The 23936-nt window shown below is 43.3% G+C and overlaps 1 protein-coding gene across 2 annotated transcripts in view; it reads left to right on the top strand.

Moving 5' to 3' along the window:
* The window catches only part of XPO5 (exportin 5), a 41590-nt gene that overhangs the window by 16971 nt on the left and 683 nt on the right, over positions 1 to 23936 (top strand). For both annotated transcript variants that reach the window (XM_088831036.1, XM_055406930.2), the window contains 19 exons: positions 437 to 565; positions 1943 to 2061; positions 3014 to 3169; positions 4496 to 4537; positions 4864 to 4953; positions 7754 to 7953; positions 8579 to 8678; positions 9806 to 9987; positions 16291 to 16391; positions 18046 to 18142; positions 18784 to 18920; positions 19431 to 19528; positions 20335 to 20381; positions 21056 to 21153; positions 21776 to 21838; positions 22649 to 22731; positions 23161 to 23268; positions 23401 to 23538; positions 23723 to 23887. In XM_088831036.1, coding sequence (XP_088687162.1) covers positions 437 to 565; positions 1943 to 2061; positions 3014 to 3169; positions 4496 to 4537; positions 4864 to 4953; positions 7754 to 7953; positions 8579 to 8678; positions 9806 to 9987; positions 16291 to 16391; positions 18046 to 18142; positions 18784 to 18920; positions 19431 to 19528; positions 20335 to 20381; positions 21056 to 21153; positions 21776 to 21838; positions 22649 to 22731; positions 23161 to 23268; positions 23401 to 23538; positions 23723 to 23887 — 2153 coding nt within the window. The remainder of the gene's footprint in view (positions 1 to 436; positions 566 to 1942; positions 2062 to 3013; positions 3170 to 4495; positions 4538 to 4863; positions 4954 to 7753; positions 7954 to 8578; positions 8679 to 9805; positions 9988 to 16290; positions 16392 to 18045; positions 18143 to 18783; positions 18921 to 19430; positions 19529 to 20334; positions 20382 to 21055; positions 21154 to 21775; positions 21839 to 22648; positions 22732 to 23160; positions 23269 to 23400; positions 23539 to 23722; positions 23888 to 23936) is intronic.

Raw genomic sequence — 23936 nt, 5'->3', positions numbered from 1 at the left:
TTAAGAATCAAGGTGTAACATTTGTGTACAAGGTTTTACGTTAATGTTTATTTTTGTTTTTCTGGGGTATATGCCTAGGAAGGGAATTATTAGATCATATGGTAATTCCATGTTTAATGTTTTGAGGAATTGCCAGACCATTTTCTTCAGCAGCCATACCGTTTTACGTCTGTACCAACCTGATCTTTTAATTCCAACAAAAAGGAGAGTTTCTGTTTGGTTTGCTGCTTAGAGGATTTAGCTGGTGTGACAGCTTCTTAGAATTTATTTTGGAAAATTTCTAGATTTGTTAACAAAGCTTTAGTGAACATTTGTTAGATTCTTTCTTCAAAACAGAATCTTTTTGATTATCTTTCTCTTGGGGTGGATAAATGAATAAACATTACCTAAGTATCTACGATACGCTGATCTTAGCTTCATGTCTTTCTCTTGGCAGCCTCTCGGGCCCAACAAGGAGAGGTAATAAGGTTAGCATGTCGTTTGGATCCCAAGACTAGCTTCCAGATGGCTGGGGAGTGGCTGAAGTATCAGCTCTCAACTTCTATTGACCCTGGCTCCATGAACTGTAAGACTTTTTTTGTTTTTTCCCCCCAAACATGAGTGAAGTATTTTATCAAAACTGCATAGAAATAAACTTAGCCCCATATCAATGCGTTATGATAGCAGTGTTCAGAAATAGCTTGGCTCACTGCCCACTTCCATCCTGGAGAGTGAGCCTTTTCATTGGGAACACAGGCAGAGAAGAGAGGTGTAATGCCAGATTTTCATTCTGTTTTAATTAGGGTAGAGCCATGACCCTATCAGTTCTGCCTTCAGTTTTCTTTTCTAACAGAGTCAACCAGTTGTTTATTGTTTATTTTACCACTTCACCTCAGTGAAGTAATTTGTGTTAACAAATTACATGTCTCAACCTAACTTTTTAAAGCTTTTCAACCAAGTTCTTGCATGGCATTTCTCTTAAACTGGAAGAGAATGGCTTGTTATATTCAACAGGAGCAGTGCAGGGGTTTCCCATATTGCTCAGCTCCCCTTCAAGTCTTTGGGAAATGTCACTTTATGTAAAATCAAAATAAGCCCCCTCTGCCCAAAAGCGTAGGCCAGGTAACTTCTCTGTATCTTCTGTCTGTCATCTTATGAATGCATGCGGCGGGTGAGAGGATTTTAACGGACAGGTTTAAGTCACTGCTTTGGAAAAGCACCCCACTATGATCAGTTAGCAAGTACACTAGTTACTTGACTTTCATGGGGGGACATTCAGTTTTGTGTATTCACAATTTATTCTGAAGGTCACTGGTATCTATTAGTAGCTTCAATATTCATGGAGGCCCAAATAGGTTGTGTACCAAGATGAAGCTAGTAAATGTGAGCACTATACGGTAACTGGAAAAATAATTTGTGACTCCTTTGGCCTGTGCCTTGCTGTTTGAGTGATGTGCTTCGATGATACTTGTGAATTTGGAGGGTGGCACCATTGTCTGCACACAGCCCTTGTAGATGTCATGAGACTGCTGGATGTGAAGCAGCATTTTGTATCTTTATATCAGTTCCTTGTTGGAGGGATTCTTTATGGTCTTAGATATCTTTATGTAGATGCCCATGGACAAAGGGGAAGGGAGGGGAAATTAATATTTCTCAGTTGTCTAATTGGCCAGGCACTGGTTTTGATGATTATGTGTATATTCTCATTCAATAATCAAACTGGTTTTGCAGACGAGGCTCACAGAGGTAAATCTAGATAGCTCATTTTTAGAGGTGGAGGCAAGATAAGGACCCTTTTCTGCTTTTCATCGTTTTCTCTTCCCTGGCTGAGCGGGGTTAGTTTATCCTGTTCCTTCAACTGTGAAATTACCTAGTAGTTTCTGAGGCCCTACTGGCTCGGTGTCTTCTGTGACCCTATAATGCTTATGTGTGTGTGTGTCTTTAAAATCCTGTTCTCCCACAGCTGGAACTGGAGAAAGCAGCCTCTGCTCCATATTCTCACCATCATTTGTGCAGTGGGAAGCCATGACCTTTTTTTTGGAAAGCGTGATCAACCAGATGTTTCGAACGCTAGACAAAGAAGTAAGTGCTTGTTTCCCATGCTGGTTGCATAATAATTTTGACCTTTTTAAAGCTGGTAGGGAGATAGGAGAATATGTGAATGTGCATCTGACAGAAGAGGAAACAGATTCAGAGAAGCTGAATAACATATTCAAGGTCAAATAGTTAATAAATAGCAGAGTTGGGACCCAGGTAGGTCTCTCTGACTCTTAAGCCCTGCAGGGTTTAGTATTCATTTTTACATAATAAGATGAGCCTGATAGTACAGTGAACCACAAGCAGGATAACGATTACAGGGAGGACAGTGATAGAAACCTTGAATCAGAAAATCTGGAAAGATAATTACCATTAGGATTTATGGTAATTACCTTTTCAGTTGATGGCAGATCGGCCAGAATATTCATAATGACTGATCTTCGTCCCTCTTTGCTAAGTAATCTGATTAAGTAGATCTTGCTTTTCTATACTTCATGTCACCTATCACCCATCTCTTATAATGTTAAGGTAATTATGTAATTATCTGGATAACAGCATATACTGTATTAACCATGTTAATTAGATTAAAATAATTGGATCACTTGTTTGAGGGGTAATCATCTTAGTGCATTCTAGGTTAGTTGTCGAAAGAATCTTGAGTCCCTTGACGATAAGTGAGATTTATTGCTTTTTCACATAAATGGCATATTAACAAATTAGATGTTAGGATCATTGACTTCATCTGCTTTTACATCACTTCAGTTAGAAATGATGGCATTCTGAGTTTGTCCAGTTTCCAGTAGTAGGTGATGCTGCAGCCCTAATAATGGTGGCATTTATGAAAATTTTTAATAACATGGTATAATGTTTAGATTGTTTTATGGGTTAAGAAGCAGTATATAAAACCATATTTGGTGGCCATAATTATAGAGTATGAAGGAAATTTAACAGAAGCAGTTTCAGTTCTTGCAACCTCCTTTTAATGTCTGCATCACAGGAAATTCCTGTTAATGATGGAGTAGAGCTATTGCAGATGGTTCTGAACTTTGACACCAAGGATCCCCTCATCCTGTCCTGTGTCCTCACTAACGTCTCAGCACTATTTCCATTTGTCACCTACAGACCAGAGTTCCTGCCCCAGGTCTTCTCTAAGGTATACTCCCCCTCCTTTGTAAACTTAATTTTGGCCTTTCTAAGCTGATTATTTTTTGTAACTGTATAAATATGAGATAAGCTAATAAACAGTTGTTTATTCAATTATCAGTATTTACTCTGTACTTAAACGGTGGAGTAGGAACCATGCTAGGAGGAAAGCATTGTCCCTAAGCACCTCTGTGTTTGGAGCGGAAACACACGTAGACAGGTGTGATGCCTCCGTGGCATCGCGGTTAGTAGACGTACACACTGAGGAATGGAAGACTACCTGAAGGAGGAGGTGTCAGCGTGTGCTGGCAGGTTGGGAGGAGATTTGTGAGAGCAAAGTTTCCAGGGTCCAGTTCAGGTGATTAGTGAGAGTTGGAGCCCCTCCTGAGTGAGCATATTGGACCAGGAGGAGGGTAGGAGTAAGGAAAAGAAGGGATGAGCTCTGTTTTGCAGGACTAGGTTTGAAGTATACATAGTTTCTAGGTGGAGATGTGTCACACCGAATTGGCTGTTTGAAATTAAGTCTAGACTCAGACATAGCCATGATAGAAGTGCCAACAGTATAGACAGTGTGTGTGTGCTTAGTCACTCAGTTGTGTCTGACTCTTTGCAACCCCATGGATTGCAGCCCACCAGGCTCCTCTGTCCATGGGGATTCTCCAGGCAAGAATATTGGAGTGGGTTGCCTTGCCCTCCTCCACAGTGGAGACGAAGCCTTAGCAAAGGAGGTGTATGTGGAGTTGGACATGGGTTTAAGCAGAGAATCCTGGTGATCAGCATCATTGAGGGAGGAGCCCTCAAAGAAGAAAAAAGGGATGACCAGAGAGAAAATGTGTTACCAAGTCCAGGAGAACTTTAGACTTCAAAACAGACTCATTTGTTGCTACGGAAATTTTCTTAAGAATTGGAAAATGTCCATTGAGTTCTTCGATCAGACCTTTGTTAGTGTATTACTCTATTACAGGGACTAGGGCAGCAGTTCCACCACACTGGATTAAGTGGGAAGTTGTGAAATGGAATCAGGAGAGTAGACCACTCAACTTTTAATAAAAAGTAGAGCGATGTTACCCTGGCTCAGTGTTTGGGTGATGGCCTGGATTGTTCAGGGGTTCTGTGAACTTTTTATTTGTAAGATGTTTGATGGTAAAACTATGACTATCAAACCTTTTCCAGTTATCTGAGGAAGGGAACACTTCAAACTCTGTAAAGCCACTTGAAAACCCTTTTGCTACCGTATTACTCGCACTTTGGGGATTTTGTTGAAAATTTTATAACTATTATTTTAAAATATTTTATGCATTTGGAACTGATGAATGACCTTTTTTCTTCCCCTTAGCTGTTTTCATCTGTCACTTTTGAAATTGTTGAAGAAAGTAAGGTAAGACCATTCATTCAACCTATAAATTATAACTGCTTAAGAACAAAAATGTAAATACCCAACACTTAGTCTAGCTTTTTTCTATAAGCAAAAAGGGTTAATAAAGGCAGGAGACAGTCATATAATGTGGTGTCGGGCACTAGAGATACTCTAGGGCAGGCAGTAAACCTGTGGGTTCATTCATGGTAAGTATAAATGTCATTTCATTATGCTCCTGTAGTTAAGAAAGTTGTGTTTGCCTCTGAAGGAGATACTTAGATGATCCTCTGCAGCATCTGTAAATTATATTTAAAGTGGCTCTCAGTTGACTGAATATCTCTTCCCAGGCTCCCAGGACCCGGGCAGTGAGGAATGTGAGGAGACATGCATGTTCCTCCATCATCAAGATGTGTCGTGACTACCCCCAGCTTGTGCTGGTAAGCCCTGACTCTGGTCAAGGAGCCACTGAGACATGCCCAGTTTGCGCACATTTCCCTGTAAATCCACCCCTAATTATACCTCACATGGGGGAAAACTAGGAACTTTAACTTTGCTAAGAGAAAGTATTAGTGTACGTATTCTGGAGTTGGTGTCTTCTGCCTCTCATGCTTGTGGTGGTGGTGATGTTTAGTCACTGTGTTGTGTGCAACGCTTTGTGACCGCATGGACTGTAGCCCGCCAGGGTCCTCTGTCCGTGGAATTTCCCAGGCAAGAACACTGGAATGGGTTGCCATTTCCTTCTCCGGGGCATCTTCCCGACCCAGGGATTGAACCTGTGTCTATTGCATGGTAGGCAGATTCTTTACCACTGCATCACCTGGGAGGCCCCCTCTCCTTCTTAGTGGAGTTAAATATGCAAACATATTATCTCAAAACGCATAGTTCTCTTCCATATGGGAGTGTCCCTGTCATTGTACACCTCTTTACTATACTATGTGATGTTCTTAACCACCACAAGCCAGGTGCAAACCCTAACCTTTTTTGGAGGGTTTCTCTAAGAAGTTTATCACTACTTCAGATAACAATTAACCAAATCTTTCTTCTCTGAATACACGGTAGTTATGTCTGTCTGTCTCTTTCTTTCCCTCTCCCCCGACCTTTTTATTTGCTTTATGTACTTATAAAGTATATAAATAAGTATACATATAAAGCAAACTGATCTTTGTCCATAGTTCAGTTGCTCAGTTGTGTCCGACTCCTTGTGACCCCATGAACGGCAGTACGCCAGGCCTCCTGTCCATCACCAACTCCCGGAGTTTACCCAAACTCATGTCCATTGAGTCGGTGATGCCATCCAACCATCTCATCCTCTGTCGTCCCCTTCTCTTGCCCTCAATCTTTCCCAGCATCAGGGTTTTTTCAGATGAGTCAGCTCTTTGCATCAGGTGGCCAGAGTATTGGAGTTTCAGCCTCAACATCAGTCCTTCCAATGAACACCCAGGACTGATCTCTTTTAGGATGTACTGGTTGGATGTCCTTGCAGTCCAAGGGACTCTCAAGAGTCTTCTCCAACACCACAGTTCAAAAGCATCGATTTCTTCGCCACTCAGCTTTCTTTATAGTCCAACTCGCACATCCATACATGACCATTGGAAAAACCTTTTGTCGGCAAAGTAATGTCTCTGCTTTTTAATATGCTATCTAGGTTGGTCATAACTCCTTCCAAGGAGTAAGCGTCTTTTAATTTCATGGCTGCAATCAGCATCTGCAGTGATTTTGGAGCTCAAAAAAATATAATCTCTCTGTTTCCCCATCTGTTTCCCATGAAGTGATGGGACCCGATGCCATGATCTTAGTTTTCTGAGTGTTGAGCTTTAAGCCAACTTTTTCACTCTCCTCTTTCACTTTCATCAAGAGGCTCTTTAGTTCTTCTTCACTTTCTGCCATAAGGGTGGTATCATCTGCATATCTGAGGTTATTGATATTTCTCTCGGCAATCTTGATTTCAGCCTGTGCTTCTTCCAGCCCAGTTTCTCATGATGTACTCTGCATATAAGTTGAATAAGCAGGTGACAATATACAGCCTTGACGTACTCCTTTTCCTATTTGGAACCAGTCTGTTGTTCCATGTCCAGTTCTGACTGTTGCTTCCTGACCTGCATATAGGTTTCTCAAGAGGCACGTCAGGTGGTCTGGTATTCCCATCTCTTTCAGGATTTTCCACAGTTTATTGTGATCCACACAGTCAAAGGCTTTGGCATAGTCAGTGAAGCAGAAATAGATGTTTCTCTGGAACTCTATTGCTTTTTCCATGATCCAGCGGATGTTGGCAATTTGATCTCTGGTTCCTCTGCCTTTTCTAAAACCAGCTTGAACATGTGGAAGTTCACGGTTCACGTATTGCTAAAGCCTGGCTTGGAGAATTTTGAGCATTTTTTACTAGCATGTGAGATGAGTGCAGTTGTGAGGTAGTTTGAGCATTCTTTGGCATTGCCTTTCTTTGGGATTGGAATGAAAACTGGCCTTTCCAGTCCTGTGGCCACTGCTGAATTTTCCAAATTTGCTGGCATATTGAGTGCAGCACTTTCACAGCATCATCTTTTAGGATTTGAAATAGCTCAACTGGAATTCCATCACCTCCACTAGCTTTGTTCGTAGTGATACTTCCTAAGGCCCACTTGACTTGGCAATCCAGAATATCTGGCTCTAGGTGAGTGATCACAACATCATGATTATCTGGGTCATGAAGATCTTTTTTGTACAGTTCTTCTGTGCATTCTTGCCACCTCTTCTTAATACCTTCTGCTTCTGTTAAGTCCACACCATTTCTTTCCTTTATTGAGCCCATCTTTGCGTGAAATGTTCCCTTGGTATCTCTAATTTTCTTGAAGAGATCTCTAGTCTTTCCCTTTCTATTGTTTTCCTGTATTTCTTTGCATTGATCGCTGAGGAAGGCTTTCTTATCTCTCCTTGCTATTCTTTGTAATTCTGCATTCAAATGGGTATACTTACCTTTTCTTTGTCCATGAAGATACTATTAAAGTTAATATGGAAAAAAAAAGACAGATGGTTTTCATAGTTATAGATGAGGAAAGCACAGTTCCCCAAATACTGAAGGCTAAATTGCCTTGCATGTTCAGGCAAAAGAAGAGTGTTGTAATAAAGTTATCAAGTGACAGTCTTATTGTCCTGACTATTCTGGGCGTGTCTTCGTCCTCATTTTACCTTCTTGAGTGACCCACACTCCCTGAAAAGCAGACCTTCACCCCTTCTGGGTTTTCTGTCTGTGATGTGCAGCCCAGTTTTGACATGCTGTACAGCCATGTGAAGCAGCTCCTCTCCAGCGAGCTGCTCCTGACGCAGATGGAGAAGTGTGCCCTCATGGAAGCCCTGGTTCTCATCAGCAACCAGTTCAAGAATTACGAGCGTCAGAAGGCGTTCCTCGAGGAGCTGATGGCACCTGTAGCCAGCATCTGGCTTGCTGAAAACATGCACAGGTAAAGGAGAGCCTTTGCTCTTGACCGTTGCTGCATTTGAGCACCCAAGCTCTTCCAAGAGCTATGCCTGGGGTCGGGGCATAAGGATATGGAGGTGTCATGGCAGCAGTACGCCTCGATGTTGTCAGTGGCTTGTTTATTCTCACTGCTCTCAGTGATACCTGAAGATGTCTAAAGGCAGTCTTGGAGTGAAGTGCTGAAAATACCACCTTGCTCTGCAGAGGTAGAGGAACAGAAGAGAAATTAATAAAGATGGATAGGATGGGGCAGGAAGCCACAGAGGCAGGTCTGCTGTGGCGTCAGGCTACAGCCCCAGCACATGTAAAGAAGTGGGAACAGCTGGTGGGGGCCATGCAAGTTGGAGCAGCATGGATACCCCTCTGTGCCCACATAGCATTTTCAAGTTTGCATCCTCTTTGATTCTTAAAGTGTCACCAGTAACATTTAGAAGGGCGAAGAGAAGTTTAATGAATCCTCATATGACAGCCGACAATGAAAATGATTAGACTCCTCACTGTAACAACTGCTTTTGGGGTTTAAGTAATACAGCTTATTATCTCTTGAGGAAGTAATTGTCCTTGGTTAAAATCATAGTATAACCTGTCTTTCCCCTGCCAACCTGCAGAGTGCTCTCAGATGTTGATGCTTTTATTGCCTATGTGGGTGCCGATCGGAAAAACTGTGATCCAGGCCTGGAGGATCCCTGTGGCTTAAACCGAGCACGAGTAAGTAAGCTTCTCCTGGGAATGGGAAGGTGTGTTGGCCTTGGATAAAAGTAGGGTATTGTCATTCACCCAGGTTTGTGGAGATTTTTTGTATACAACTGAAAAATCTGGGAGCCTCTGCTTCCCTGAGTGTCTCCTTTCTTTTCTTTGGTCTTGAATTCTTGAGTTAGTTCTCACAGCAGAGGTGCTGGTCTTTTTATGAAGCCGTTATTTTGATTTTAAGGATATCTAAGTAGCTCAGAGGACTAAAGGTGTAATGAGGAAGCAGGTCAGAACTTGGTCAGCAGGGTGGGTTCTCCGTGCCTTTGCTCTCTGGCATGTAAAGTCCTGGGCTTCCCTGGTGATACAGTGGTACAGAATCTGCCTGCCAATGCAGGAGACACAAGTTTGGTCCTTGGGTCGGGAAGATCCCTTGGAGAAGGAAGTGGAAACCCTTCCAGTATCCTTGGCCGAAAAGTTCTGTGGACAGAAAAGCCTGGTGGGCTGTAGTCCATGGGGTTGCGAAGAATTGGACATGACTGAGCACAAAAACACAACACAGCATAACGTCCTAAATGGTGGCCTGACTTGCAAACCTGAGATTTTCCAGTTCTTTGCTATTCAAATGAGCAGTGTTCCTGGCTCCATAATGGCAGAAAGTCTTATTAGTTAACCTGGCAAGTCGTCGGTTGGTAGAAAGTACTGTGAGTGAGGATTAAGGCAAACCTATGAAGGCCTAAACTGCAGGGTGCAAGACCAACTCAAAAGCAATATGAAATGTTGTTGGGGTAAACACAGTTTTGAAACATGTCCAGTCTGCCGCCATTCCACCCTGAACGTGCCAGTCTCGTCTGAAGCATGTCCAGGCTACCTTTGATTGGATCCTGCAGGAGGGTCACCACAGCCTCTAGGACCTCCTCATGAAAGGGATGCTTCTGGAACCTACCATTGGTCTTGAAGATGGCATTGAATGGGTCCCTTTTGGACCTGACCTTAAAGAAAGAAACAAGAATGGTGGGGGGTGGGGAGCATCTTTTCCTTCTCTCCAACTTCTGTATCACTTTCACCATAATCTTGCGAAGATCTAACAGCACTGTGGTCTCTTCTTCCCCTTTTATGTTTACTTCTCATGTTCTGTTTTTCTATAGATGAGCTTTTGTGTTTATAGCATCCTGGGTGTTATGAAACGAACTTGCTGGCCCACTGACCTAGAAGAGGCCAAAGCTGGGGGATTTGTGGTGGCTTATACGCCCACTGGGAACCCAATATTCCGTAACCCCTGCACAGAACAGATCCTGAAACTTCTTGACAATTTGCTTGCCCTTATAAGGTGAGTCAGACTAAGGGTTTTTCTCTGTTGTATTTAAGACTTTTTACCTGACAAATCTCCAAAGCTTAATTTGTTTATATTTCTTCAGACCATTCGGTGGTAAATGAGAGATTAGGTCTTGGTTCTTTCTAGAAGGGCTCTTCCTTTTAAAAATAACATTGGCTCTCCCTTGTCTAAGTCCTGCATTCCAAGTGAGCACATCCATGGGTGCTAATCTCAAAATGGCTTTTCTCATTTTGAGCACCCCCTGAGTTCTTTTACTTCTTTAAACTTCATTCCCTACCAAGTTTTCTTTAGTCTAAAATGTTGCCATTAAGGGAATTGTTCTTTGGGAGCAGGGCAGTTGTTTTCTGTGGTGGTGCTTTTCTGGGTTAGATGTTCAAATGAGCTCATCTGGATTTATTAGTAGTGACTATGCTCTCAAATGGACCAATCATGCCAAAGGAAGGCATGGACCGTCTTCCACGGCAGGGTCCTTGGTTTTTATTTCTCAAAGGTGAGTCCTCACACCAGCAGCATCAGCAGTCACCTGAGAGCTTGGTTAAAATGTAGAATTAGGGCTTCACCCCAGACACACTAAATCTAGACTTACTAATTACTCAATATATGTTTGATGATCCAGGAATAGTCTGCAGTGCAAGAGAGCTTCTGGAGAGAAGCAATTCTTACTGACCAAAGCAAAATTTAATTGCTTTTTTACATCTTACAGTGTTTCTGCGTTCAGGTGAGACCTCTGTTCCACTGCATTTTGGCCTCTTACCCTGTGGTGTAAGACCACAGTCGCAACTGGGCAAGCCAAATTACTCATGTCTTAGGGATGCTCTGCTGGCAACAGAATCCAAGGTTTCAAGTTAATGTGGACCAAATTGGAGGGCTGGAGTGCCTGAACAAGTTGTCATTGTGGACATGTCTGTGGAAATAGACAATATTTTGTTCTGTTTTCCAAAGGAGAAAAGAGATTTCAAAGAAGTATGGCTTGCAAGTTTAGAGGGTAGTAGAATATTTAGTCAAGGAAAGGTTTGTTACCATGTGTATGCTTCTAAGACCAGAAGGATCTTTTGTAGCTAAGAGAAATAAGAAAGTGATGAAGTCAGGCGGCAAGAGACGCACTGACTTTTTAGGCCTGTGGCCAGGATCCCTGTGGTAGGAACCTAGACCTGAAAAACAGGGTGCACCCCTGGTCAGGCAAGGAGACAAGACGGTTGTCAGAGAGTTCAGTGCTTTTGGAAAATTCCAAAGTCAGTCAAAAGGTATTTTGAAAAATGTTGACTGTAGTTATATTCCTTGAGCAGTGTGCAGCTGGAGCTGTTAAAAAGTTTGCCTTATTTTTGTAATAAATTTTATCTTGAAGTATAATGTTAAGGGTACAGATACACATAAGAAAAGGAATTGAGTTGTGAGTTCAGGCAGATGGATTTTGACAAAGTGGACACCTCCGTGTAATCAGCACCTACATCAATAAACAACCTTACCCAGTGCCTTTCAGTCCTTACCTACCCCTCAAGGGTGACCACTGTTACTTCTGACTAACACTTTATCTGGTTTTGGGGGCTTTAATAAATGGAGTCAGAAGCATGCAGTCTTTTGTGTCCTGGCTTCCCTTGCTCAGTATTAATGTTTGTGGGAGCGTCCATGTTATTGCATGTAGTTGTGGCTTGTTCGTTTTCATGGCTGATATGGTATTCCATTGTGTGAATATGCTCTAACTCATTTATCCACTTAGTGTTGATGGACTTTTGGGTCATTTCCAACATTTTTTTGTTTTATTACAAAGAATGCTACTATTAATGTTCTTACAAATGTCTTTTTGTGTTGGGTCGGAATAGAATCCTACATATAGGAATGGAGTTCCTGGTTTATAAGGTGTGCATGTTTTCAGCTTTCATAGAGTGAATCAAATAGTTTTCAAAAGTTGTACTAATTTACATTTCTGCCAGTTTCTGTATTAACTCCTTGTTAGAAAATTCCTGTTTTAATTCCTTATCAACTGATAATCAAAGGTGTTAGAGCTGCGCTGTCTAGTGTGGTAGCCATTAGCCACATAGCTGGCAACTGAGCACTTAAAATATGGCTTGTCTGAATTGAGATACACACCACATTCCAAAAATTTAGTACAAAAAGAATTTAAAATACCTCATTAATTTTTATACTGCTAACACTGAAATTGATCTTTTTATGTGTCAGGTTAAATAACAATATAATTAATTTAAGCTATTTCTTTTCACTTTTCAAGTTTGGCTGGCTAGAAAATTTTAAATGGCGTATGCGGCTTACCTTTTATTCCACCGGACAGTGTTGCTGTTAGTGGGTTGGATGGAAGATAGAGGTTCATTATCACTCGCTATCTATTAGAATAACAACTTTTCTGATAAACTTGAAGTTTGTCACGTTGTTCCCATGTATCTGCGATGTTTTATTGAAATCTTTGTATGCGGGAAGCCTTGGTTAGCCTAGTGATTGTGCTTTTTTGTTTGTTTGTGTGATATATGTATATATTTTGAAATGTTACCACAGTAGATTTAGCTACCATCATCATCTCACGTGGTTACACATTTTTTTTCCTCTGTGATCTCTTTTTTAAGATCTGCTTTTCAAACACATAATTCAGTATTGTTAACTATAGTCACTGTGTTGTATATATTACCTCTCCAGAACATACTTATCTTTTTAATGGAAGTTTGTACCTCTGACCACTTCACGCATTTTCCCCACCCCCATCTCCTTCATCTGGCACCCATCAAACTGGTTCTATTTCTGTGAGTTTGGGTTTTTTGATTCCATATGTAAGATCATATTGTATTTGTCTTTCAGTGTCTGATGTATTTCATGTACATAATGCCCTCAAGGTCCATCATGTTACAGAGAGCAAGATTTTCTCCTCTACTGTGACTGAATAATATATACCTGTGTGTATGGTGGCTACATTCTTAGCTGATGAAAATAAGAATATTTCAGATAGGTACAGATCATGCACAACTTAAAATTTTTATCGCTTGCTTGTCTTTTTCTTTGCCAAACAATAATTAGTTCTTCTTAATAGTGGAAGCATGGTGCTCTAACTTGCAAGTGTGTCAGGAAAGGCGATATTTTAGGAATCTGAATATTACTAGGGCTTGTTGGATGCCCTGCTTATGAACATATCTGGAGTCAGAGATACCAGAGCAGTATGTACTGAGTCCTTCTTCCACTGCATGAGAGTTAGAAGTGCAGTACCATGGTGCCACCTCCTTAGTGAGAAGTCGTTAAACTTAAAAAAATATATCAGCATAGTATACCACATTAATAGAAAAAGGGGGCGACCCAGTTGATCATCTTAGTTGACACAGAAAAGGCATTTGACAAAATCCAACACCCTCTCATGATAAATCCAACACCCTCTCAACAGGGTTGTTTTGCAACAGCAAACTAGGACTAGAAGGAAACTTTCTCAGCATGAAAATGATTTTTACAAAAAATCCATAGCTTACATTATGGTGAAAGATATAAAGCTTTTCCTCTGTCATCAGGAGCATGAGAAGGTTGTCCACTTTCACCATTGTTGTTTAACGTTGTATACTAGAAGTCCCATACACAGCAATTAGATAAGAAATAGAAATAAAGGTGTCCAAATGGGAAAAGAAGCAAAACTATCTCTGTGCACAAATGATGATCCTCCCATTTCATGGAAGATCCCAAAAAAAACCACCAAAACAAAAACTACTACTGCTAATAAATAAATTCAGCCAAGTTATAGAATACAAGATAAGCATACGAAAATCAGATGTGTTTTTATACACCAGCAATGAATGATCCCCAAAGGAAATTAAGAACTTAATTACATTTGTAGTAGCATTCATAAGAATAAAGTATCTAGGAATAAATTTAACCAAGGGATATGAAAGACATATTCTGAAAACTAAAAACCATTCCTGGAATTAAAAATGACCTAAAGGGAAAGGCATCCTGTATTCATGGATTGGAAGACTCAAGTTCATTAAGATGGAATATTACCCAAAGTAATCTGAATGTTAAATGCAATCCCTATTGAAATTCCAACAGTGGGAATTCCCTGGCAGTCCAGTGGTCAGGACTGCATCCCCTCTACTGCAGGGGGCACAGGCTTGATCTCTGGTCAGGGAAATAAGGTCCCCCAGCCTAAGCGGCAAACAAACAAATTTACAACAGTGTTTTGTTTCGCAGAAAGCTGATCCTCAGATTCATATGGAATTGCAAGGAGCCCCCAACAGCCAAAGCCGTTTTGAAAAAGAAGCACCAAATCGGAAGACTCAGACGTCTCGATTTCAAAACTTACTGCAGAGCTAGAGAAGTCAAAACAGTGTGTAACTGATAAGGATAGTGATGGTGCTTCAGTCACTAAGTTGTATCCGACTGACTCTTTGCGATGCCATGGACTGTAGCCCACCAGGCTCCCCTGTCCATGGGGTTTTCCAGGCAAGAATACTGGAGTGGGTTGCCATTTCCGCCTCCAGGGGATCTTCCCAACACAGAGATTTAACCCACATCTCCTGCTTGGCAGGAGATGAGAAGCCCACTGAGAAGGGTAGACATATAGAAACAGATAATCTCATCAAAATGTGCAAAAGGCTTGAATAGACATGTCTCTAAAGAAGATAAGCAAATGGCCAATATGGCCATGTAGATGCTGAACATCTTTAGTGATTAGGGAAATGCAAATCAAAACTAAAAGAAAGAAACCTCACACCCATTAGGATGGCAACTATCCAAAAATCAGAAAATAAGTGTTAGGAAGGATGTGGAGAAATTGGGACGCTTATCCACTGTTGGTAGGAATGTAAGATAGTACAGCTGCTGTGGAAAACAGCTTGGCAGTTCCTCAGAAATTAAAAATAGTGGGAATCCCTGGTGGTCCGCTGATAAGGACTGTCTGCTTCCACTGCAGGGGGGCCAGTTTCAATCCCTGATCAGAGAACTAAGATCCTGCAGTGCAGCACCCCCCCAAAAAAAAGAAAAACGATTAAAAATTGAAAACAGAATTACCATATTAAGCAGCAATTCCAGCTCAAGGTATATACTCAAAAGAATTAAAAGTGGGTCTTGAAAGACATGCACCCATGTTCATAGCAGCATTACTCGCAATAACTGTATAAAACATGGAAGCAACCAGAGTGTTCATCAGTGGACCAGTAGATAAGCAAAATGTGATCTATACAACGGAATATCATTCAGCCTTAAAAAGGAGGGCGTTTTTGCAACATGCTCCAGTGTGGGTAAACCTTGACTTTATGCTAAATGGAATAAGCCAGTCACAAAAACACAGTTTAAAGGGGTGTAGTGATGAATGCACATGGTTAGCTTTTTTAAAAATTATTGAAGGTTTTCAAAAAATAAGCATGGTCTACAATAATCGTGTCAATCTTTTTTAAAAGTTATCTATTTATCTATTTGGCTGTGTCGGGTCCTAGTCGCAGCGTGTAGAATCTCGATTGCGGCACACAGACTCTAGTTATGCTCAGGCTTAGTTGCTCCATCACATATGGGATTAGTTTCCCAACCAGGGATTGAACCTGAGTCCCCTGCAATGCAAAACGGATTCCTAACCACTGGACCACCAGGGAAGTCCCTCAGTGTTCATCTTAAATATTTAATCTGCCTGGTCCATTTTACATTCTAGAATTTTCTGTACATTTGAAGTTTGTATAATTAACTTTTGAAAGAAAAATAGGTAGCTATGCTCTCTGGCTGTCGTGTTCAGGGGTGCCATTGCTGTGGAAGACAAATCAAGCCCATACTCTAACAAAGCTGATAACTATTCAGGTGAGTCATTTTTGGTGAGGAAGAAATGCTCACGTTAGGAATTGTAGATGTGCCTCTAGGAAGCTAAACAGCTGTCAGAAAATTGTTGGGTCCACCCTGCTGGATCAGAGACCAAAAAATCCTAAAGATGGGGGTATATTATTACCTGCTGTTTGTTCCCGCCTGTGTTCCTGCACCACAGTGCCTCTGACATTTCATCCTTAGTCACTGGCAGTCAGAAAACAAGAGTGCCCAGGCACTGTCTCAGATCTGAAAGAATTTTGCTTTCCAGCTTTAGACTGAGATATTGTTCAACTCTCTCAGAATTCGGTTCTTGTGGTTGATTGCTGTTGTATACCATACAGATAAACTTAATAGCTTCAAGTCTAACCCCTTCTCCAGGGAAACATTTAAATTCTTCTGCCAAGAAAAGTGCTGACAGGAAGATGTCTGTGTGGAAATGCAATATCTTTGAATTATAAGGTGAAATCCACTCTCTCCTTCTGCAGCAGGCTAAGAAAGTTCACATAGCATTCTTATTTTTTTCAGAACTCACAATACATTATATGCACCAGAAATGCTAGCCAAAATGGCAGAACCTTTCACAAGGGCTCTGGATATGCTTGAAGTGGAAAAATCTGCTATTTTAGGTAAGAAATCTAACCTTTTTTTTTTTTCTTGAAGTTCACCTTATCCCTAATGCAGCTTCACTGTGCCTTGTGTCCCTTTCTCTGCACCTGGCAGTACCTTAACCACTGGTTTGTTCAGAAATGCACATATGGAATTCCTGCAGGCTCTCTGGAAACAAACGCATTCACGTCATTATCTTAACATGCAGAGAACATCTCCAGAAGCATACACACCCCCAAATGAACCCCTCCTCCGCTTTAGCTACCAGCTGGTGGTACATGTTAGAGCGTTTAGATTGTAAATAAACCATGGTTTTTTGACCTGAGGGCTATTAGGTTACTTTCCTGTCTTTTGTATGAGGGGAAGGGGGAAAGGAATCAAACAATTAAACTTAAATAGTTTTTATCAATAAAATATTATATTTATTTTTAAAGGAATAGTTTCTAAGTCAAGTTTCTCAAGTTTTGCCTTTATCAGAACATTGCTTTAACTGGTATTTCCCATTAGCAAATAACTTTACAATCATAATCATGATACGTGCTGTGTAGGAAAGTGACTGGGAGAGAGGGTTTACTGAAAGACCCAACCCAGTCGTGAGAGGAGTCACAAGATTGCCTATGAGTGGAGACTTAGCAACCAGACTGGGGGGCAAAAGGAGATGCTGAGCATTCTAAGCAGACAAGAGTAGCAGATGTCAGATTCCCAGGCATGAGGCAGAGAGCTCGACATATCCAGGGAAGAGGAGGCGACTCGTGTGGCTGGAGCACGGAGAGCAGGGTGATCGGTTAGAAGTTGGAACTGGAGACAACAGAGTTGTGTGTGCTGATCTGTGAAAGCTCAGGCTGGCTCTCCATCACAGCCCCCACAGTGTTTCTTGCCCCAGCTATCACCTCTGCCTGGGCCTGGCCATGATTAAGCGACATAATGAGCGTGCCTCAGCTATGACTTAATGACACGAAGACTGTCAGTTTCCCTTTCCAGGGCCCATCTGTCTTGACCTAAATGATCCTGGGCCATTTCCTTTGGCACCATTACTTAAGCTCCCTGTTTCAGACACCAGTGAAGATAGAACATCCAAGAAATGTCTTAGTAGAAAAAATAGGTTTTACTTCACCACCTCTTCCATCCCCCTTCAGTTATTCAAATTAAGCCAGGAATTCGTGCTGTAGAAATGTATGACCAACCAAAACATAGTAGAATGGGTAAACAATTCCCTCTGGCAGCTACCAACCAGAAGCAAGGTTGGAAACAAAATTGCCTCTGATGAGAAGAGTTAAATGGGCTTCATTTTGATCTGCTATACATCTCAGCCGTTTGCATAAAATTTTGTTTGAAAAAGAGATTCTGTGACTTAAAAAGGAAGGGGTACATTCCAAGTGCTTTATGTAGAGATCATTTGGGGCTGTCATTGTGTGCTTTGGTACAAGTTCCATCTGGAGAAACCCAGGCAAAAGTTGGAGTACTCAGACCTGGATACTTAAATGGCTTTCACCTTTTCCTGCAAAGGCAGTGTAGTAGTCCCTTCAGGGAAGCTATTAGCGTCCCCTGCTGGTAGAAGACGCGGCTAGCTGCTTTGCATTTATAGCACCGCACCCCACCCGCCACTCTCCAGACCACCTGTGCCTCCACCCTAGGCGGTGGAGCAGCAGGTTCCTGACCCATCTTTGTCTGTAGGATTACCTCAGCCTCTCCTGGAACTGAATGACTCTCCTGTCTACAAAACGGTCTTGGAAAGAATGCAGCGTTTCTTCTGCACTCTCTATGAAAACTGGTAAGGAACCAATGCTGCCTTCTCATGTTCTTCTCCTAGACATGCACTGTGTAGGAATGGCCTTGGGTTTTACATCTGACCCAACATTCTAGCGTACAGGTAATATGAAGACAGAATTTGACTAATGATTCTAGTGTCAAAATGAACAGGCTGATTTCCTCCTTTTTCTTTTTTTTTTTAATTGTCACATGTGCCTTTAATCCTAGCCATGACTTGATATTTTAATGCCTACCTTGTCTATTTCCAGTGCATATAATGATGCGATCAGAGTAGAAGATACAGTGATGGGGATGCATATTCTCAGACCCCTCACTACTCATAGCCCACTTTCCATGGGACACTAGAAGGTGGTGGCCATGTTTGGTGGCCTAGGGTCCTGGGTGTGGGATCAGGGGCCGGGGGTAACTGGCTCTGCTGTCAACAAGTTTCCTTAAAAGTGGTGGGGGCTGGTATTTTCACTTCTGATAGAAGATTAAGTCCACATCTTCAAAGTATGCTGATTAAACTGAGTTCTCTTAAGGAAGTACAATTAATTGCTTTTCTAGCTGAGAAGTCTTCTCGTAGACAAGAGATTACCAGGGGAGTCAGGAATGGTGGTGACAGATCATGGATTTGATTTTGTCCATGATTTTCCCTTGCAGTTTCCATATCCTCGGGAAGGCAGGCCCTTCCATGCAGCAGGACTTCTACACTGTGGAGCACCTGGCCACCCAGCTCCTCAGCTCTGCCTTCGTCAACTTGAACAATATTCCTGACTACCGACTCAGACCTATGCTTCATATCCTTTCAAAAGTCCCTGGAAAACCCCCAAAGGGCCAGAAGGTTAAGACAGGAACAGTTCACAGGCACTAGAGGAGGCAGAGCTGAGCTGCGTGAAACAGATGGAGTCATTTCTATTCAGTGTACAGTAACCACGTTAAAAACAAGAAGATTGAAGTAACCAGCAGGGAAAACCTGAGAGCAGTTCAGAGGGTCTGGAAAGCTCTTTCTCCTTAGAGATAGCTATCTTTACCCTCCCACTGCTTGGAAAGATAGAAGATGAAGCTTTTATCCCTTTTCTGTACTTTGTCAGGTACCTCTCTTTAAAGACAGACTCTCATACTGCATTCTCATTCGGATTGCTTTTGTTTGTTTGTTTTGGGGAGTGTCTTTCTTCCCTGAAGTTAAAATATAAGGAGAGTGGTGAAGGAGAGCTTACTGTAGTTCCAGCCTCACAGGGGAGCGAGCGGTGCTCTGGAACAACAGGGTGTACGCGCATATGCTAAGGCTCCTTAACCTGCCTCGGCATGGGTCTTTGTGAAGCCTCTGGTGCTCTTCTGTCCCCCGGAGCACTATGAAGCCCTGGTGTCTCCCATCCTTGGACCTCTTTTCACCTACCTCCACGTGGTAAGAGATCAGTCAGGAAAGGGTAGCACAGAGACCTCTTAGAGTGGGTGGCCTCTTGTGAGTCTCACAAGCTAAGAGCTCCCAGAAGTGTTTTCTCCTCGCCCTGCCAGGACAGCTGCACATCCGCCCCACCCTGCCCCCCCCCACCCTGCACTGGATAGAGCAGCTCACCCAAGAATTACCCTGGTTCCATTGCCCACCGAGCACATGCAGGCTCAGGTTCTGCTCCTGTCCTCCTGTTAACTGAGCAGAGGTGGTCAGCAGCGTGCTCCTCCGGAGATCTGTTTCCCCAACTCTGGAATTAAGCAGGGAGACCAGCTGGGCAGAGAATTAGGTTTGTCCAGAAGAGACTCCGGAATTCTAAAATGCTCTTGATCCTTGCCAAGCAAGTAAATGTTTGATATGCTGCCCTTGACTCGGGTTTGGGAGAGGATGTTTTTCCGTTGCTGAGTCATGTCACTCTTCAACCCCATGGACTGTATGTAGCCCGCCAGACTCCTCTGTCCATGGGATTTTCCAGGCAAGAACAATGGAGTGGGCTGCCATTTCCTTCTCCAGGGGATCTTTTCAGACCAGGGATCAAATCCGTGTTTCCTGCATTGTCAGGTGGATTCTTTACCACTGAGCCACCTTGGGAGAGGTTACAGAAACCATATCTGTTTTTTTAACCTTGTGGGATTTCCTAAGGGTCTGCAATTGTTACCCTGACTCATCCTCAGCTAATTCTAACTACAAAGTGGCCCTTAGATATTATCTTTTCCAGACTTGCGCCCAGTGTAGTGCTTATTTCTGTTTTGTTTTCCCAGAGGCTTTCCCAAAAATGGCAAGTCATCAACCAGAGGAGCCTGCTTTGGTAAGGGAGTATCTCTTCTCCTTGATGGATGAGCTGGCAGCCAGATTTGGGGTGAGAGAAGGCAGCCATGGGGTAGGAAGGATTCTACCATCCCAAGGCTAGAAGAGTAGTGGGTTATAGTCATGCTCAGCCGAAATGGTAGATGGCCTTTTTGTGACAGGCAGACTCGGCTCAAGCTTTCGTCAGGGGTACCTTCAGCTGCCTTAGGTGAATGCTGAGACATTCTTAGCACTTAGGGTTTTGATATAGTCCCCTCGAGCCAACTGGATAGTCACAAGTATTATAATAGTGCCCCTCAGTGATCACTGCTGCTGCATACAGGCTTTTTGCAGTTGTGGAGAGCAGGGGTCACCCTTTGTTATGGTGCCTGGGCTTCTCATTGCAGTGGCTTCCTTTGTGGAGCATGGGCTCTAGGGTGTGTCGGCCCAGTAGTTATGACACATGGGCTTAGTTCCCCTGTGGTATGTGCGATCTTCCCGGACCAGGGAGTGAACCCGTGTCCCCTGGGTTGGCAGGTGGATTCTTCACCACTGGAAGTCCACTGCTGCCCATTCCTAACGTCCGAGTGGAATGTAGACCAGAGAAGTCAGAAGAAGGAAGTGGGCACAGAGGGCCTGGCTAGGGTCACTGCTGCTTTTGCATTCTCATGAGACTTGGTCCCTGGATTTCTGCAGTGGAGAAGATGAGACAACAAATGAAAACCCAGAGTCTCAAGAGATGCTGGAGGAACAACTGGTGAGGATGTTAACCCGAGAAGTCATGGACCTGATCAGTAAGTGGCATGGGAACCAGGGGCAGAAGACAAGCCTTTTTCTGAAAAAAACAGCTGGTTACTCACCTAACATTTGCAGCAACACTGAAAGACTGTTAAGAAATAATGAACTAAATAGAAACTAGGCAACCCTTAAGTCAACTTAAAGACACGTTATAAATTGTGAACTGAATTGTAGTTGTTCATACTAACGCCAGTACATGAAGAAATGGTTCAAATAGCAGGAGGAATTTGGATTAATGATAGGAGTAACTTCCTAGCTTTGTCAGACAGGGAAAGTTTTAATTCTTGGACATGCAGGTGGTTATATTTCTTTTTTAATTTTTGGTTAGTTCATTTGTTTGACATCCAAAGTAGTCCAATTATACCTATGAGACCTCCACTCCCGGTCGGTTACTCTTAGGTCATTCTGTAATTTCCCTCCAGTTGATTGAACTTGAAAAGGGACCTGAACACGGTCTGGTCAAATGCTTCAGTTTCTATTGGTGAAGCTGACTTTGTGCCCAGACGGTCCTCTACCTTCCCCCGTCCTCATCTGCCCAGAGACAGTTTGGGATCCACTGGCCTGAGATGGCTGTTGTCTGGTGATAATCAGCCCAGTAACCCTGCTTTCTTGCTTTAGCTGTGTGCTGTGTTTCAAAGAAAGGTGCTGACCATACTACTGCTCCCCCTGCAGATGGAGATGGTAAGTGAGGCTGTTGCAGCGCTTGGAGGTCAGCCTTTAAGCTCCTACTCCTAAATATCGTTACTTCTGTAACCAGGTCAGTTCCCATAGAAACCATGTCCCTAGCAGGCTGGTGTGGAGGAGACTTTGCAGCTTTCCCCTGTACTGGCCCCCTTGCTGTATTCTCCCAGCACCATCCCCCCACAGAGCCTCTGCACTTGGTGATCCCTCTATCCAGATTCTGGATCAGTCTATCCAGAATGATTGTTCTCCCAGCTATATGCTGGACCATCCCAGTATATTGTTCCTTTTATTCAGGTCTCTGCTCTGAGGGGTGTCTTTTATGACTATCTTATCAAAAACAGCAATGCCAGCCTCTGGTTTCCTCCTCTGGTTTGTCTTACCAGCACTGATCACTACCTGACATCGTGTTTTACTTATATTTTATCAATTAGTTCTCTCCCTCACTAGAACTTAACTCTCAACAAGGAAGGGATTTTGTCTTATTCCTATTGTATCCCCAGTAAGTAAATCAGAGTCTGCTACAGTGGGTGCTCAAATATTGGTTCAGTGATAAAAGAGCCTCAGCATTTGTGGCTTTTTAAGTAACTGTCCAGAAAAAATTGTTTTGCAAGTGTACAGTTAGGTGCATCCCTAGATCTGCCATGGGCCAGGGCTTCTACACCCTCTCATGGGCCTAAGGGGCTGTCCCAGTACCTAGAGCCACCAGTCAGCCCAGGATCCTCACTCTGCTTTATTCCAGGCTTTTGTCAGAAAGGACAGCCTCTGTTCTGAAAGCATGAACCTTAACATTCTGCTTTCTGCTTTCAGATGAAGAGATGATGGCCACGGAGGTAGCCCCCTCGGCCATGGCGGAGCTGACCGACCTGGGGAAGTGCCTGATGAAGCATGAGGTGCGTGGAGGGGCAGACGCGGCGCTCTCCTTGCCCTGCTGGGGAGCCCGCAGCCACTGTACTCACTTTCTGGTACCACCAGGAGGGTATTTTGGTAATATTTCTTCATATGAGAAGGGCACAAGGCCCCAGTGTTCCCATGCTAGCATAGGTCAAGGCTCAGATAAACACCCAGGCACATCACCACCAGGCCTCAGTGTCCAGCTTCCCCAAGCCTGGGTTCTGTCTCTTTCCTGCACAGGTTCTTTTCTGTACTGGCTGGTTCCTGTTTTTGGTGGCCTGATAGACATAGCAGAAATAAACTCACATCTCTTCAGTAGCTGCTTTTATAATTTTCCTGCTTACCTACTGAAACACTAGCTGCTGATGCATAATACAGAGAACACTGTGCTTGAGTTCTCATTGTATTCCTTCATCCTTTTCCCTTAGGATGTTTGTACAGCGCTGTTAATTACAGCCTTCAACTCCTTGGCCTGGAAGGACACTCTGTCCTGCCAGAGGACAACCACACAGCTCTGCTGGCCTCTCCTCAAACAAGTATGGTTCCTCATCCCTCCTTCTCACCCCTTATGAAACGTTGGGGTCACGGGGATTGAATCAGAGGACGAACTGGAGTGCTGGGGCCTTCAGAGAGTCCCCCTTCGGCCCTGAGCACAGCTGTCTCCCCAGGTGCTGTCAGGGACACTGCTCGCAGATGCTGTTACATGGCTGTTCACCAGCGTGCTGAAGGGCTTACAGACACATGGGCAGCACGACGGCTGCATGGCTTCCCTGGTCCACCTGGCCTTCCAGATATATGAGGCACTGGTGAGTGGAGAAAAAGCTTCCAGGCAGGATGGCTTCAGCTTGATCCCTCGCAGGCCGCTTCCAGTCACTTGCGTCTTAATAAACTCAATGCAGGCAGCTGCCAAGTTGCTAGTGCTGCCCCTGAGACGTGGGTGTGGCAGGGCCCAGACCCACGCCACTGAGTGGGTTTATCCATACTTCCCAGCGGCCCAGGTATCTGGAGATAAGAGCTGTGATGGAGCAGATTCCAGAAATTCAGAAAGACTGTCTGGACCAGTTTGACTGCAAGCTGTTGAACCCCTCTCTTCAGAAAGTGGCTGACAAGCGCCGGAAGGACCAATTCAAGCGCCTCATTGCTGGGTGCATTGGGGTAGGTCTCACATTTTCCTTAGTGCTCCCAACCACCTTTGTAGTCGCCT

The sequence above is a fragment of the Moschus berezovskii genome, chromosome 23 (genome assembly GCF_049115385.1).
Source record: "Moschus berezovskii isolate FMDL1 chromosome 23, NW_MosBer_1.0, whole genome shotgun sequence".
NCBI classification, from domain to species: domain Eukaryota; kingdom Metazoa; phylum Chordata; class Mammalia; order Artiodactyla; family Moschidae; genus Moschus; species Moschus berezovskii.
Note: the sequence above shows the minus strand (reverse complement) of the source record. Positions and strands in the feature narration are given on the sequence as shown.